The following is a 14,472-nucleotide window of genomic DNA, read 5'->3' as shown; positions in this document are numbered from 1 at the left end:
ACCCCGAATCAAAAGTGTCAGTAGATCCACACAGATCCAAAGTTTCGGGTGAATATAATCTTTATAATGTTGGACACAAGTCAAATTCACTTTGTTACGTTGCAACACATGCCAACACTCAATACTAAACAACGCAGTTCCAACAACTTGATCATGCCAAATGTCACGGATGCAACATAACAAATCTTATATTCACCCGAAACTTTGGATCCGTATTTCTTGCTATTCCTTGAGGGTGTGCGTTACCTTCAGTATGTATATTTACCTTGGCTTCATCGAGGCGGTTTACTCAATAGCTTCATGTCATTTGTTATTACTCGAAAGTTGGTTTCATAGGTGATTTTGATTAAAAGGACGAGTATTTCTACAACTTATTAGGCGCGAAAACATTCGAATAAGCGGATCTACTCATTAGCTCGCTCATTATCATAATTATGCAATTAGAACTTGCTTTTATCAAAAAATCGGTGAACAAGCCTTAACAATGTCCACACTGCTTTCATCTGTAAGGCTTTGAAGAACACCTTACTCTTACGGTTACGTTTTTTCCCAAATCAGTTGAAGAGCATAGACCACCGAACGATATCAGGCTCTACGTATGAATATAACAATTTTAAATTATCAGAAGGAATGTTAAAATAACTAAAGAGCCTCAATGAAGCGGGGCTGTTTAAAAAAAATTCGAAGACGAAATTATGATGCGCAGTGATTGATATTCCAGGTTTAATACGTATTGGGGTTACTCACTGTTTAACCACTGGTTGATAACTGATTAACCATAACCGATTAACCATTGGTTAATCACCAACTAACTACTGGTCAATCAATGGTTAATCATGTTAATCACTAGGAAAAAAAGATTGAGCAACCCCTCGAAAAAATTTATTAATTTATTTTTATCAATCAAATACACTTTTATTATAAAATTCGTATGTTAATAGTTTTTACATTTATGTGGCTTGGAAACACACAAATTAAGTCCTTAGTACTTGTAAGTACTATCTAATCGTTGCTTTGTATAGTCACCAGCGTTTATGGAGCCATAAACAGTTTTGTCGACATGGTTCTTCGTAGCTAGTGGTGTGACCATGGCACAATTGTCCGGTTGAACGAAGTACACAATGGATTGTCTGGATGTCTTCCTATTAAGTTCCATTTCCGGTATCAGAACGCGGTGTTTCTGTGAAATTTATTTTTCAAAGTCACCAAATTCCATCAATCGAAAGCCAAAGAGGGATTACCGTAGCAGGAAAGTAGCCGTTGGACCAATATTCCAACAAGTCCCCGGTATTAATCAAAACGGATCCGGGTATTGGTGTTGCTGATATCCATTCCCGGTCGACTGTTCGTACCTTGAAATGCGTGTGTTTAAGCAGGGCTAATTATATTAGATGATTAGCATTGGTAATGTGTGTATGTATACCTGCAGACCTCCAACATTGTCCTGGAATAATATCGTTAAAATGCCATAATCGGAGTGCTCTCCACAACGCACTGTATTGGGTGCAACGTCATCGTCACTAATTCGGGGATAGTATATGGTACGGAATGTAGAATAGGATGCGGTGCTGTAATCGTCAATATTCTTGGAATTTTTAACGAAAAATTCGTCATCGTCTAATCCCAGCGATATTCCCAACACTTTCAGTATTTTCTTGATAACGGGCTTGCATTCGTTTTTCAGTTCCATGTTTGCCGAATCGAAATTCTCGATTTCACAAGCTTTGAACGATGTAGGATCCGCTACAAAATCGTAACTCTCTCGAATCTCATGACGAGAGTCTGGATGCAGTCTAAAACAAGTGAAGAACGTAGCAGACGCTGTGACGATGTTAGCCCCGCACGATTCCGTATACCTATTGCGTACGTAACCCTATAGCGAGCGCTCTTGACCCTACAACACGTACTGTAAAGTCCTTATAGTTGCTTATAAATTGCGCATATGCCGTACCCCGTGAAATTACGAAAGCCCGAAAGCAAGAACCCCCTAGGGCCATAACCTTATGATGTAATCTTAAGAATCAACCTATTACCACCTTAACAATCCCAAAAGTATAGAAGTAATCCCGAAAGAGCCTCGCAAATTTTGTTGGAATTTTGGAACGAACACATTGTAACAAACATTAATCCCAAACTTCAATAATGGACCAAAAAAAATCTTTCAAAATCCTAAAGCTCTAGAACTGGGATGGTGGTGGACCACGTGGGGTGCTTGAATTTAGGTAACCAACCTGATAACACTTCAATAATCCCAAAAATCCAGAGGGGAACCCAAAAAAAATTTAGCTAACGCCGACCCGTACGAAACACCTATTCGTATCAAAAGCCTTTATTGTGAAACTCTTTATTTCTATTACTCCATTCTCTTCTCTACTGAAAAACTATTCTCCCTTTACAATCACTTACATTATCCACTCTTTGCCTTGTTATCATATACAAATAAATTGCCGAAGGCAATATAGACAGCCCCGTACGAAGTCAAATTTCAAAAATTCCTATTTAAACAGCTATGTACCGCTATATTTAACTATATTTCACTGTAAATAAACATTTCACAGATGAATATGCTATTATATAGCTCTACATGCCTGTATATAGCTCAATATAGGTGAATATAGATATATATAGATGTCCATATATGGAATGCCTGAAACACCCCACACACATAACCAATTATTACTTCTATGTTAACAGAAACACTCTAAGTACCATTTTTCCCAAGATATTTCAATTTTACTAAAATCCAATATGGCCGCCGGCAGCCATTTTGTTAGGAGACCTGAAATAGTACTGACGATTTACATTCGTTAAAAAGTTTTCAAACAAAAAAAAATTCTTGAAATTCGGTCAAAATTTACTCGAGATGTTGACAAAATACTCCACGTTCACTGTACGGCCGAGTAGCCAGATAAGAGCTCACTCCAAGAGACCTAGCTCACGCTCTGGTGAACATAATTTCATAAACTTTTTTTTCCCTGATTGGCAATACCTATCTAATAAACCAAAAACAGACGAAATATGTTCAAATTTGACCGACCTACAAGCAAAAACTGCTTGCCGCCCTGTGCCTGGTTCACACCAAGGGGTCTAACTCACGAGTCGGTCATTCGATTTCTATAAACTTTTTTTTGTCGATCGGTATCGTAAATATCTTTCATTTGATGTGTCATTTACGAGTATAGCGTTTAAGGGGCCATTCACAAATGACGCACGCACCAAATTCGAAATTTCAGACTCCCCCTCCTCCCTTGCACGCGAAAATGTATGGAGAAAATTTCAAAAATGTATGAAGCGTACGCTTTTGTCAAACCCCCTCTCCCCCCTTAAGAGCGTGCGTAATTTGTGAATGGCCCCTAAGTGTCCGGAGATATCTTCGAAAAACCGTAAAGCACTTATTGGGCCCCAGCTCGGGAGGGGTTGATCCAAAATCACTCATCTTCGAACTTAGCCTTTTTTTGACATTACCAAACGGAAAAAAAAGGAATTTTAGAAATCGAGTGTGTTTTACTCAAGTTATCGTGCAGACAGACAGACGGACGGACGGAGATTTTTCTTTTCGCTGATTTGGCATCTATAGACAACCACAATAGGTTTCCCCTTACTCAGGGAGTCCAATTCGACGTGTTACAAACGATGCGTAAACCTATAAGACCCCAGTACTTCGTACGGGTCTAAAAATCCTTCAAATTTTTAAAGTTATGAAACTGGGAAGATGATGGACCATTGGGAGTGGTGATTCATTAGGCCAACTTGAGGAACTAACCTACCATCTCAATAATTCCAAAAGCTAAATAAATTTGTTAAATCAGTTTTTTTTTCAGATAAAGGCAAAACCCATTAACTATCGTTCTACGGCTGAGTACTCTGAGGGCTATAGCGCATGATTTGGTGAATAGTGTAGTTAATAAGGACCAAAAAATTTACAGATCGGGTAGAGACAAACCAGCGATTGGGATGTAAAAAAATGAGGTTTTTAGATTTTCAAAAATGATTCCGGTCTCGAATTAGGCTAAAATATTGAAATTTTCCACCCCCGGCGAACTTTGTCGAACATACTGGCGGAATTATTTTTAAAATCTAAAAACTTATTTTCTTTCGTTTTTGAGGCACTCTGAGCCCTACCCAACAGCTATCACACCTAAATAAAAAAAAATAAAAGGTGACGAAAAAAATTGCCATACAAAAAGGGTACCAATTTTTGATGAAAATTTACGATAAGTGCTTCAATTGCGGAACATCAAAATACTTTTTGTTTGTAAAACGTTTGGTAATGGGATGCTAAACGATAATAGCGAAGAAAAAAATATTGTTGCGAACAAATTAAAAAAATATTTAACTTTAACCTCAAATTTAAAACTTCGTTTTTAAGAAAAGTTGGAAAAACTGCAAGGAAATCGGAAAATTCTGGAAATTTTTTTGTAGAAAAAAAAACTTTGTTCTTTTAGCTTTCATTTGAGTACCCACTCAATGTTGTACGCTCATTCGTCGCTTCACAATAATTCATACAAGAAGCCTCTGCATTTGAAGTTTGAAGGGCTGAAAGGGGGGGGGAAGTATGGAGGGGATTTTTGGGCTACCCTTCCAAAACCTCATTTTTTTTACATCCCAAACAATATCCAATCACTGGTTTGTCTCTACCCGATCTGTAAATGTTTGGCCTTTTTTTGGTCCTTATTAACTACACTAGAACCGATTTTCATGAATGAGTAATTTTTCAATTAGTGGTTAATACCCTGATTTGTGAGATTAGTATTCGAATTCCTAGTGTTACAAACAAAATGACGGTTCTATAAGACTGTAGTACTTCGAACGGGGCTAAAATTCAACTGCCTACCATAATTGACTGTAATAAGATTATATTTACATTTCTTGTCCCGGACATACGTATCCATGATGAGCTTTTGTTGGATTCTTGAGGTATTTTCGTTTCACTGCATTCGGTTTTTCAAAAAAATGTTTCGACGTCTCGAAAGCCTCCGATATCTGGATCAACATTTCATCAAATTCAATGCATAGATAAATCGACTGATTTCTTCGCTTTGCTTAAATCTGTTTACAAACCTTAACGTGATCGATGTCATGATTTATAACGTAGGCAAATCCAATTGTACTCAATGCTCTGTCCAGTTCATCAGCCACAAATTTCCAATCGTCGCGTGAAGGTACTCTACCATTTTTGGTCGAAATTAGTTTAAAATCAAGCAAGGGAATCGTTTCCATTATTATTTGTATTCTATTCAACACGAACTAAGGTGAATGAATGAATGAAAAAACTTTTTTAAATTGATTGTGCTGTTATCGGAGCGACTAAAATTGTAGATACACAAAGCGATGTGAGCGATGACCTTGAGTCAATCCGAAAAGATTTTAAAAACTTTTAAAAGGTGAAGACGATGTAAAGCCGATAACAGTTGGCATTGTCTGATGGAGACATTTGACCGATAAAATTGCCTATTATAACGTTATGGCGAACTTAGTTGAAAAGTTGAGGCTTGTTCACTTATGTTTTAATGTTAAAAGAGGTGCTGAAGCTCTGTTTCATGCAGTAAGTTATATCTGTACAGTTGAGCATTGAGTGCCGATGGCTATTTCGAAGTAAAATCCCCAAAAACCACTAACAGTGGGAGTGTGATGCAGGTCACTTTATCCACTTACGCAAGACCTGATGTCGGTGGCGGTGACGTTTACAGCTTCGAGACACAGTAAAAATGCATCACATTACGATTTGCGTGTCGAAACTGTAAGTGTCACCCCCACCGATATCATTTTTTTTTGTAAGTGGTTAAAGGGACTTGTGTCACACTTCCACTGTAAGTGGTTTTTGGGAATATCAGTTCTTTTTTAAAAATTACGTCATCTTTTCAATCGAATTTTTACGTAGGGCTATGCAGACGAAAGACACGTCTAGACATTAAGCGCTCATAGCTCCCAAATTACTGACTTTTGAAGAGAACGTGTTGGCTAATGTCTCAGATGTCCAAAAAAATGTGAACCACCCTAACGTCCACAACTTTTGAACTATGAGAAAAAAAAATCAAATTTCCCACTCGCAATTATATAAAAATTGATAACACAGATGGCGCAACAAAGAATTGTATCACTGAGCACAACTTAGGACCGACTAATAAATAGTGAAATAGATAAACAGGCATACATTGGGCGTTTATAATTACTAATATAAAAGTTGAGTGATTATTGATCTATATCCGAGCTAATCCCATTCATATTAGCAATAAGTGGGTGGGCAATGGCTTGGTGATACGGTTAGTCAAATCGATTATTAGATTGGTGTCTCGTAAAACCAATTTGGGGTGGTAATAAATGTTACAAAAGTCACATCGGGTACATTTCCATCCCAAGCATTTTTCGATTAAATAAATATGGTTAGAACAACACCGAGCTCCAATAGCTTGAAAGTGGAAATGACCATGGGTCAACCTGTATTTCAAAGGAGAAAACCAGACTTTGACTGATCTGATATTTGCAGGAGAGAAGTGCTGCTATACACTTTATATTACCATTTAAAAGGTCGACTCTATAAAAAGTTAACTACACATGTCACACTAGCGAATTATAAGAAAAATAAAATTCAAATTTTTTACTAGTTTTACATGGTTGTCAGTAACACACATTTAGTTATAGAAATCGATAAGGAAACTAGATCTATGTATACACGAAACGAACGAAACCGATTTCATCCGTAGAGACGTAACCTATGTCTTTAGACCCGTACGAAGTACTGGGGTCTTATAGGTTTACGCATACGTTTGTAACACGTAGAATTTGACTCCCTGAGTAGGGTGAAACCTATTTTAATTGTCTAATTGTTTTAATTGCCAAATCCGCAAAAAAATGTGCGTCCGTCTGTCCGTCTGTCTGCACGATAACTTGATAAAACGTATCCGATTTTGAAAATTCTTTTTTCTTTCGTTTCGAAAAGGTTAAGTTCGAAGATGCGTGATTTTGGGTCGACCCCTCCGGAGCTGGGACCCAATAAGTGCTTTACGGTTTTTCGAAGATATCTCCGGATATTTAAACGTTACACTTGTCAGTGATACGTCAAATAAAAGATATTTACAATACCAATCGACCAAATTTTTGGAAATCGGATGACCGACTCGTGAGTTAGACCCCTTGGTGTGAACCAGTGAAGCAGTTTTTGCTTGTAGGTCGGCCACATTTGAACATATTTCGTCAGTCTTAGCTTTATTAGATATGACCGTACCAATCAGGGGAAAAAAAGTTGATGCTGGGCTGAACTGGGTGTCTCTTATAGTGAGCTCTTATCTGGCTACTCGGCCGTACAGTGAACGTGGAGTATTTTGTCAATATCTCGAGTAAATTTTGACCGATGTTCATGATTTTTGTTTTGTTTGAAAGGTATTAACGAATGTAAGGCGTCGGTTCTATTTCCGGTCTCCTAACAAAATGGCTGCCGGCGGCCATATTGGATTTTATTAATGGTGATATATCTTGGGGAAAATGGTACTTAAAGAGTTTCTGTTAACATAGAAATAATTTGTTATGTGTGTGGGGTGTTTCAGGCATTCCATATATGGACATCTATATATACCTATATACAGCTATATTGAGCTATATACAGGCATGTAGAGGTATATAATAGCAATTTTTTTTTCATTTATGGAATGTTTATTTATAGTGAAATATAGGTAAATATAGCGGTATATAGCTGTTTAAATAGGAATTTATGAAATTTGACTTCGTACGGGGCTGTCTATATTGCCTCCGGCAATTTATTTGTTGATGATAGCAAGGCAAAGAGTGGATAATGCAAGTGATTTTAAAGAGCGAATAGCTTTTCAGTAGAGAAGAAAATGAAGTAAGATAAATGAAGATTTCCACATTAAAGGCTTTTGGTACGAATAGGTGTTTCGTACGGGTCGGCGTTAGCTATAATTTTAACGGTATTCCATGCATTCAAATGAAGATTCAGAAATTGGTTGAGAATGACTCAATTATATTGCCTACAAGAAACCTTGGTTACATTTAGTGTTTAGTGTTTTTCATAACATTTCTTACAATTTCAATCAATCATATAGTGTACCAATTTGATAACAAACAATTTTCTGACGTAAGACCTGACTAAACTATCAGACTTGATAGTCAACTATCAAGTTGATAGTGTGTTAGTTATTAGTTGCCTAACAAGAAATGTTTACTGGTAAAAAGCTGGGTATCGACATCGACTATGAAATTATTCTTCATACTTGTTTAATAAACGAGGTAGGTACAAATCGCACAAAGTGCAAATAGTCAAATAAAGACTAATCACACTTCGTCACTAATCACGGCAATAGTCTAGTTCACCGGTTCCCCCCAAAATCGTGGTAGAGGGAGCATCACTCTCGTCTTCAAATACTTTGTAAAAGGCAAGTATTCTCTTTTACAAACACTTTGTAAAAGGAAGCAACACTCTCCTCTACAAACACCATGTAAAAGGAAGCAAATTCCATATTCCATATCTCAGTCTAACTTCCAAAAAAAGAACGAAGAAAATTTTTTGAGACGCGGCAACTTTGTATATGCGAGAATTCTACTTTTGCCAAAATGTCCAATCGTAACCAAATTATTTTAAAAATATTTTCACTTGAAATACAAAGAAAATGAGCTATCACACGCCCACCAAAGTGCTCGGGAGCCGGAGATATTGCGTTTTCCAAGTCGACATTTTCAGCCAATCTCCATGAAACTTTGCGGCAACCTTAGTCAAGCCATTAGAACTTAAGTGTCATTTATCATTATCCCAGGAAAAATCAGAATCTTGTGGAATTAGTTAATTAATTTTCGGTACAATTTCTCTCATATAAAAATGTTCAGCCATTTTGTGTTGGTAGTGTTGTGATGATTGTTGTGAAGTTGGTCGTAATTCGGTCGAAATTTCAAAATTCAAAGATTTAGAATATTATGGTTTACATCAAATTTACATACCCCGAAAGTGACCAAATATTGGGCAACTGGAAAAATTTGGTCACTTTCGGTGAAGCTGATTTCCGTCGATTTTCGTCAAATTTTCGATTTTCATCAAATTTTCGATTTTAGTCAAATTTTCGATTTTCGTTAAATTTTCCATTTTCGTCAAATTTTCAAATTTTCCAAATTTTTGATTTTTGTCAAATTTTTGATTTTTGTCAAATTTTCAAATTTTCTCAAAATTCGTGAAATTTTACCAAGTGTTGTGAAATTTCGTCAAGTTTTGTGAAATTTCGTCATGTTTTTTTTTTCGTCAAATTTTTGATTTTTGTTAAATTTTTTACCTAAAACTTCTAAACCAAAAAAAATTGACTGGAAACAACAAAAATTTTACCAAAAAAATCTGCGTCGCATGTGGCAGATAAATTTTCTTGCAGGTCTGTTCCTGAACATCTGCCACTTCGCGACGCAGATTTTTTTTGGTAAAATTTTTGTTGTTTTCAGTCACATCTTTTTGGTAAAAATTATTTGAGAGATGATGAGAAAAACTAAGCCAGCTTGTTTGAACTAATTGGGTTTAAAATTTAATTTTTGCGTAACGAAGTTGAAAGTGTCAACTATAGCGATATCATTCATTTTAGAAATTGTACTTCAAAGACTGCGTCACACTTTTCTCGAAGAGATTTCGTTGGGACTGTTAAAGAAAGCAGCACTCTTCCCTGCAAAAAACTTTGTAAAATGAAGCTACACTCTTCTCTAAAAACACTTTAAGCGATGTGTAAAAGGAAGCATTACTGTCTTCTTCACAGTGCTTGTAGAAGGGACTGATGCTTCCGTTTCCAAAATGTTTGTTGTAGACGACGATGCTACCTTTTACAATATGCCAAAAAGTAATACGAAACATTAACAGTTACATCTTTATGTTTTAAGTCAAGGCTGGCGTTATAAATAATAAAAAGCTTTTTTGAAAAAGTGCGAATAGTAAAAAAAAGACTAATCACACTCTGTGCGAATAGTGAAATAAAGACTATTCGCACTTTAAACAATGTTTAATGCACGTTGTCGAAACCAAACTTATATGATTTGATTTACCCAACAAAATCAAATTTCATCAAAGTAATCTTTTCGATTGAAATAACAACCAGATCCTTAGGGTATCCGACCTTAACCTCGAGAATTCATCGTCGATTTAAAAAAAACTTCATCAAAATCGGTTAAGAATTACTCAAATTATCGTCGTGACAAAAAGAAAATGGTTACAGACACTTATCGTAATTCAAAACAATTCATACATTTTCAATCATAGTGTACTTGTGTGGTTACAGACATTTTTCGGTATTTTGTGGCGTAAGACCCTGATTTTCAGACGCTGAATTGAACGTCTTAACTTTGTTCCAAATAATTTCGCAAATAAAAGCGATTGTGCTTACAATCCAACCAAACCAAACAACAGTCGGTATAGAAAATTTACCAATGTCCGACAGTGGATCGGTCTGATATTGATGACTGAGAATTCTTTCCCACAATATTTTCATCACACTTTTAGTGTTTTCTTTCATCCATTTGTCGATCAATCCTGCATCATTCAACCAGTGGATTATGGTGTTTATTTGCTCGATGAATGGGAATTCTGAACTGATTTTAAACGATACCAGCTGATTACCGATAAAGCTTTCACTCAACATATGATATGCTTTCAAGCCTAATAGTTTCTGCGCTTCTATATACACTGGCGCCTCATCATCGTACACGAGGAAGGCTTTGGAACTGTTGAACGTCTGTATTTCTTTTCTTAGCTGCTGCAGAGTTGTCCCGTGAACTTTGTTACTCCAACCACCATGCTTGGTAATACCTTCCAAAATTTCAATAGTTTTATCTTCCCATGCGAGTTCATTGACCAAAATCGGAATTGAGGCCTTGTAGAGATCGGTAAGTGTGTGGATTTGTGGCTGATAAATCGGTGTTGTAAGGTAACTCTTGAAGAGCGACACAACGCCGTTCATCGCAATTAATCCTGTGAAGGTCAATGGCACAATTACGAATACGTCTGCCCGATGAAGATTTCCATATCTGATGGATCGATTATCGTTAATCAAGAGATTTACTACGTCAGTAACGCATTGGAAAAGTAAAATTTTCTCTTGCTGCAAATGACGGGACACGATTAATAGAAGCGATGACGTTGCAATCAGAATAAAAGTGAAAACAATGAGTCGCGCCCACGTCCCATTTTGTAGATACGCCACGAAGTCAGAATATGGCTTGGCGTGAGGAACTATTAATAGCAATGTTGACTCCCGGATTGGGTATAGGTAAAATGCTTGCGAATAGTTTGTTAGAAGTGCCTCGTTAAGTGCAATGTCTTTGTTAATAATTTCAATTTGTTCAAATTCATCCTGGCTATTATATATTCTTGACATTGACGCATTGAATATGCCAATGACTGTGTTCCAAAAATCCATCTCAATAAAAATCGTCTGTCCGTTGATCACTTGAAATCGAATTGGTTGCTTGCGATAGTTAGGCACTTTATCGGGAAAATAGTCCTGAAGCGACTCAATGCTTGTCACATTAACCATGTAAAACGTTCCCATGGGATCGTATTTGAAGACGTTAAATGAAGGCTCACCATCCTCAGCATGCAAGTGAAATGCGCAAAAAATATTCACAATACCAGCACTCCAACTCCAGCGGAACCATTGCTCCACGATGTCCAGGGATCTGATGTTGTGTGTGAAAAATATGCCAATTTTTACATTTACGTAAATAGAACGAACGACTTTAACCTGTGCCACTAGTTGCGAGTCATTTTCAAATTTTGAAGGGTCCACTACAACAACCAGCAATGGATCGTTGCTGATTTTCGTCTTTATAGTTGTAATGTTAGAATTGCGAGCGTCTACGTCGCCGTAAAATGTATAAACTGTTTGAGGCGTAAAGCTCGCCAACGTGGTGTTGCAATTCAATGATGACATTGGAAGCCAACCGTAGCGTTCGGTTGCAGTGTCCACAAAGATAATTTGATGATCGAAATGAAAAAACTCATTCAGTCGATTGGTCAGACGTACAGCATCCGAACACTGATGACACAAATGGATTCTCAGGATAATGGTCGTTGTAACTGCTATGTAATTCATTTTTGCTGGTGGCGAAACACGTTAGACTATGGAGAGATATTTCAAAGCACTATTACAGCAACTACTATGAAGCGAATATCGATTATGAATACTGCGTTTACAACCTATGCCTTGGAAATATAAAGGCATCATTTATGAAAAACGGTCGCTTTTCATGAAGGAATGTGTAACATTAGAAAAGTGACTCAAAAATTATTGGTAAGGGGATATTCACACAGTCCAACAGCTTCCCACGTGCGCCAGAAATGACAACAGATGGCGCTCCGCCGGTACAATCGCAACGCCATCTGTAATCATTGTCTGACGTGTAATAATATACAGTACATTCAGTCCGTGGTCAAAAGTTTTATTTTGGTGATTGGGACGTTATGGTCCGACCTGAAGGGGAGGACGGTATTTCCACTCGTCAAAATAAAGGTTACGACTCACGTACGTACTGTAATTAGGCAATGTAAATGCATATTCCCTGACTATATACTGTAGTTATAGGCACTAGAAAACTAGGGAAAAGAAGCCGACATCTTTTATGAACGCTACGTGATTACAACATCAAACAAATTGCCCCCTTCTTGCAGGTTGATTATTAATTGAAGCCCAAAATATCCGTTCACATTATTTACAGTCAATCGATGGTTAAGGGTTCACGGTTAGTTGAATTGCTTTTATGAACGTCACGAACAACATGATTACAACATCAAACCAATTGTTCCCTTCTCATAGGTGGTATTGATTGAAGCCCAAGAGGGCCGGTAACATTACTTACAATCATCGCAATGAAATTTGGGGGTTGGTGGTTAGTTGAATTGATTAACATATTATGATTATCAGAAGATATAGACCACGGCCGAGTGAACATGGTAGTCTTATAGACTAATGTTACACTAAGAATAAGGTCACAACTTTGTGAAATGCTTCATTTTATGTATCTATCGCCAAATCGTTTCATGTTGTGTTTTTCCCAAAATTATCATGACGCAAGTCCACACTACAAAAAATTTCTTTTTTAGCCCCGTACGAAGTACAAAGGGGCTTATAGCATTACGATACCGTATGTAATTGATGGAATTCGAAGCAGACGGTAAGGGCAAAGTGTTTGCCTATGTTCATAGATGACGAATCCGCAATAAAATCTTTGTCTGTCCGTCTGTCTGTCACGTCGATATCTTAAGTAAATCAAATCCGATTTCAAAAATTTTTTTCCCCTGAAAGATAGTCAAAATAGTGAGGCTAAGTTCGAAGATGGGAATATTCGGGTCGGCCCTTCGTGAGTTAGGGCCACCTAAGTGATTTAAGGTCTTTTGGTGATATTTATGGCAAAACAAACGATGGAAATGTAAATGACATGGCAAATGAGATAGGTATTGTCAATACCAATCCAGGAAAAAAAAGTTTTTTAAAATCGGGTGAGTGGACCGTGAGTTAGTGCCTTAGAAGTGAAAGGCTACTCGGCCCTATGTGTATTTTACATAGAACTCGAGTAAATTTCTTTCGTTTTTCGTAATTTTTGTTTGATTTGGAAGGCAATCGAAGGCCGATAGAATGTTGTTGAAAAAAATTAAATTTGGGTCCTTGGACTGAGGCCGCTACTAGGGCTCTATGTGTATTTTACGTATAACTCGAGTAAATTTCATCCGTTATTCCTAATTTTTGTTTCATTTGAAACGTAATCAAAGGCCGAATAGAATGTTGTTGAAAAAAATTAAATTTGGGTCCTCGGACTGAGGCCGATACTAGGCCGGCCCTATGTGTATTTATACTCAATAAATTAAAATTTTAGGGCTATTTGAAATTTTTGTTTCATTTGAAAGAAACGTCCTTATGCGCAATTTCTAAGATGTACACATTACATAATAATTTTACTTTAACTACATTAACAACCGGCACAATACCGTCACTTACGCAATATATATACGGGTTTGTAAGGGGCTCAGTCGCAGCTCCGACTGTTCTGATGGCTCGTTTTAGGACTAAGGATCATAGACTGAACCAAAGGCTTTGTATTTCGTTGATTTCGTTTGTTTCTTTCGTTCTATTCGTTCTACTTGCATTCCATCACATAGGAGTAGCGCTTGTCGTTACGTTTCTTCAATTCTACAAGTACGTGTGAGTGAAACGACTCTCTTTACGCTTCTTTTGTGTTGACAACATGTGGAACGATGTGGATTTTGCTTCACAAGTGGCAGATGTTGAGGAAAGGATACTATGAATAATCGACCGGTCCGAAATCGTTCTGTCTAATATCATCCAGTCCAATATCGTTCTGTCAGTTGAGTCAGTCGACGACTCGCAAATAAAATGGCTTATCGATGCACGCGTTTGATTAGGCTCATTAGGCGTTTCGCTAGTCAGGTCCATTTATGCTGTGCCGTAATCTAATGTTAATACTCACTAGGATACAAATATG

The 14,472-nt window shown here is 37.1% G+C and overlaps 1 protein-coding gene across 1 annotated transcript; it reads right to left on the bottom strand.

Annotated features, from left to right (window-relative positions):
* Positions 1-891: 891 nt before the first annotated feature.
* On the bottom strand, positions 892-5,419 carry LOC119084785 (UPF0676 protein C1494.01-like). The gene is made up of 5 exons (XM_037194849.1): positions 5,062-5,419; positions 4,865-4,983; positions 1,424-1,793; positions 1,242-1,352; positions 892-1,180 (listed from the first exon to the last, which is right to left on the bottom strand). Exons 1-5 carry the CDS (start codon positions 5,218-5,220, stop codon positions 983-985), a joined length of 957 nt encoding a protein of 318 aa, XP_037050744.1. The 5' UTR covers positions 5,221-5,419; the 3' UTR covers positions 892-982.
* Positions 5,420-14,472: the final 9,053 nt, after the last annotated feature.

The sequence above is a fragment of the Bradysia coprophila genome, unplaced genomic scaffold (assembly GCF_014529535.1).
Source record: "Bradysia coprophila strain Holo2 unplaced genomic scaffold, BU_Bcop_v1 contig_94, whole genome shotgun sequence".
NCBI classification, from domain to species: domain Eukaryota; kingdom Metazoa; phylum Arthropoda; class Insecta; order Diptera; family Sciaridae; genus Bradysia; species Bradysia coprophila.
This window is presented reverse-complemented; position numbering and strand designations above follow the sequence as displayed.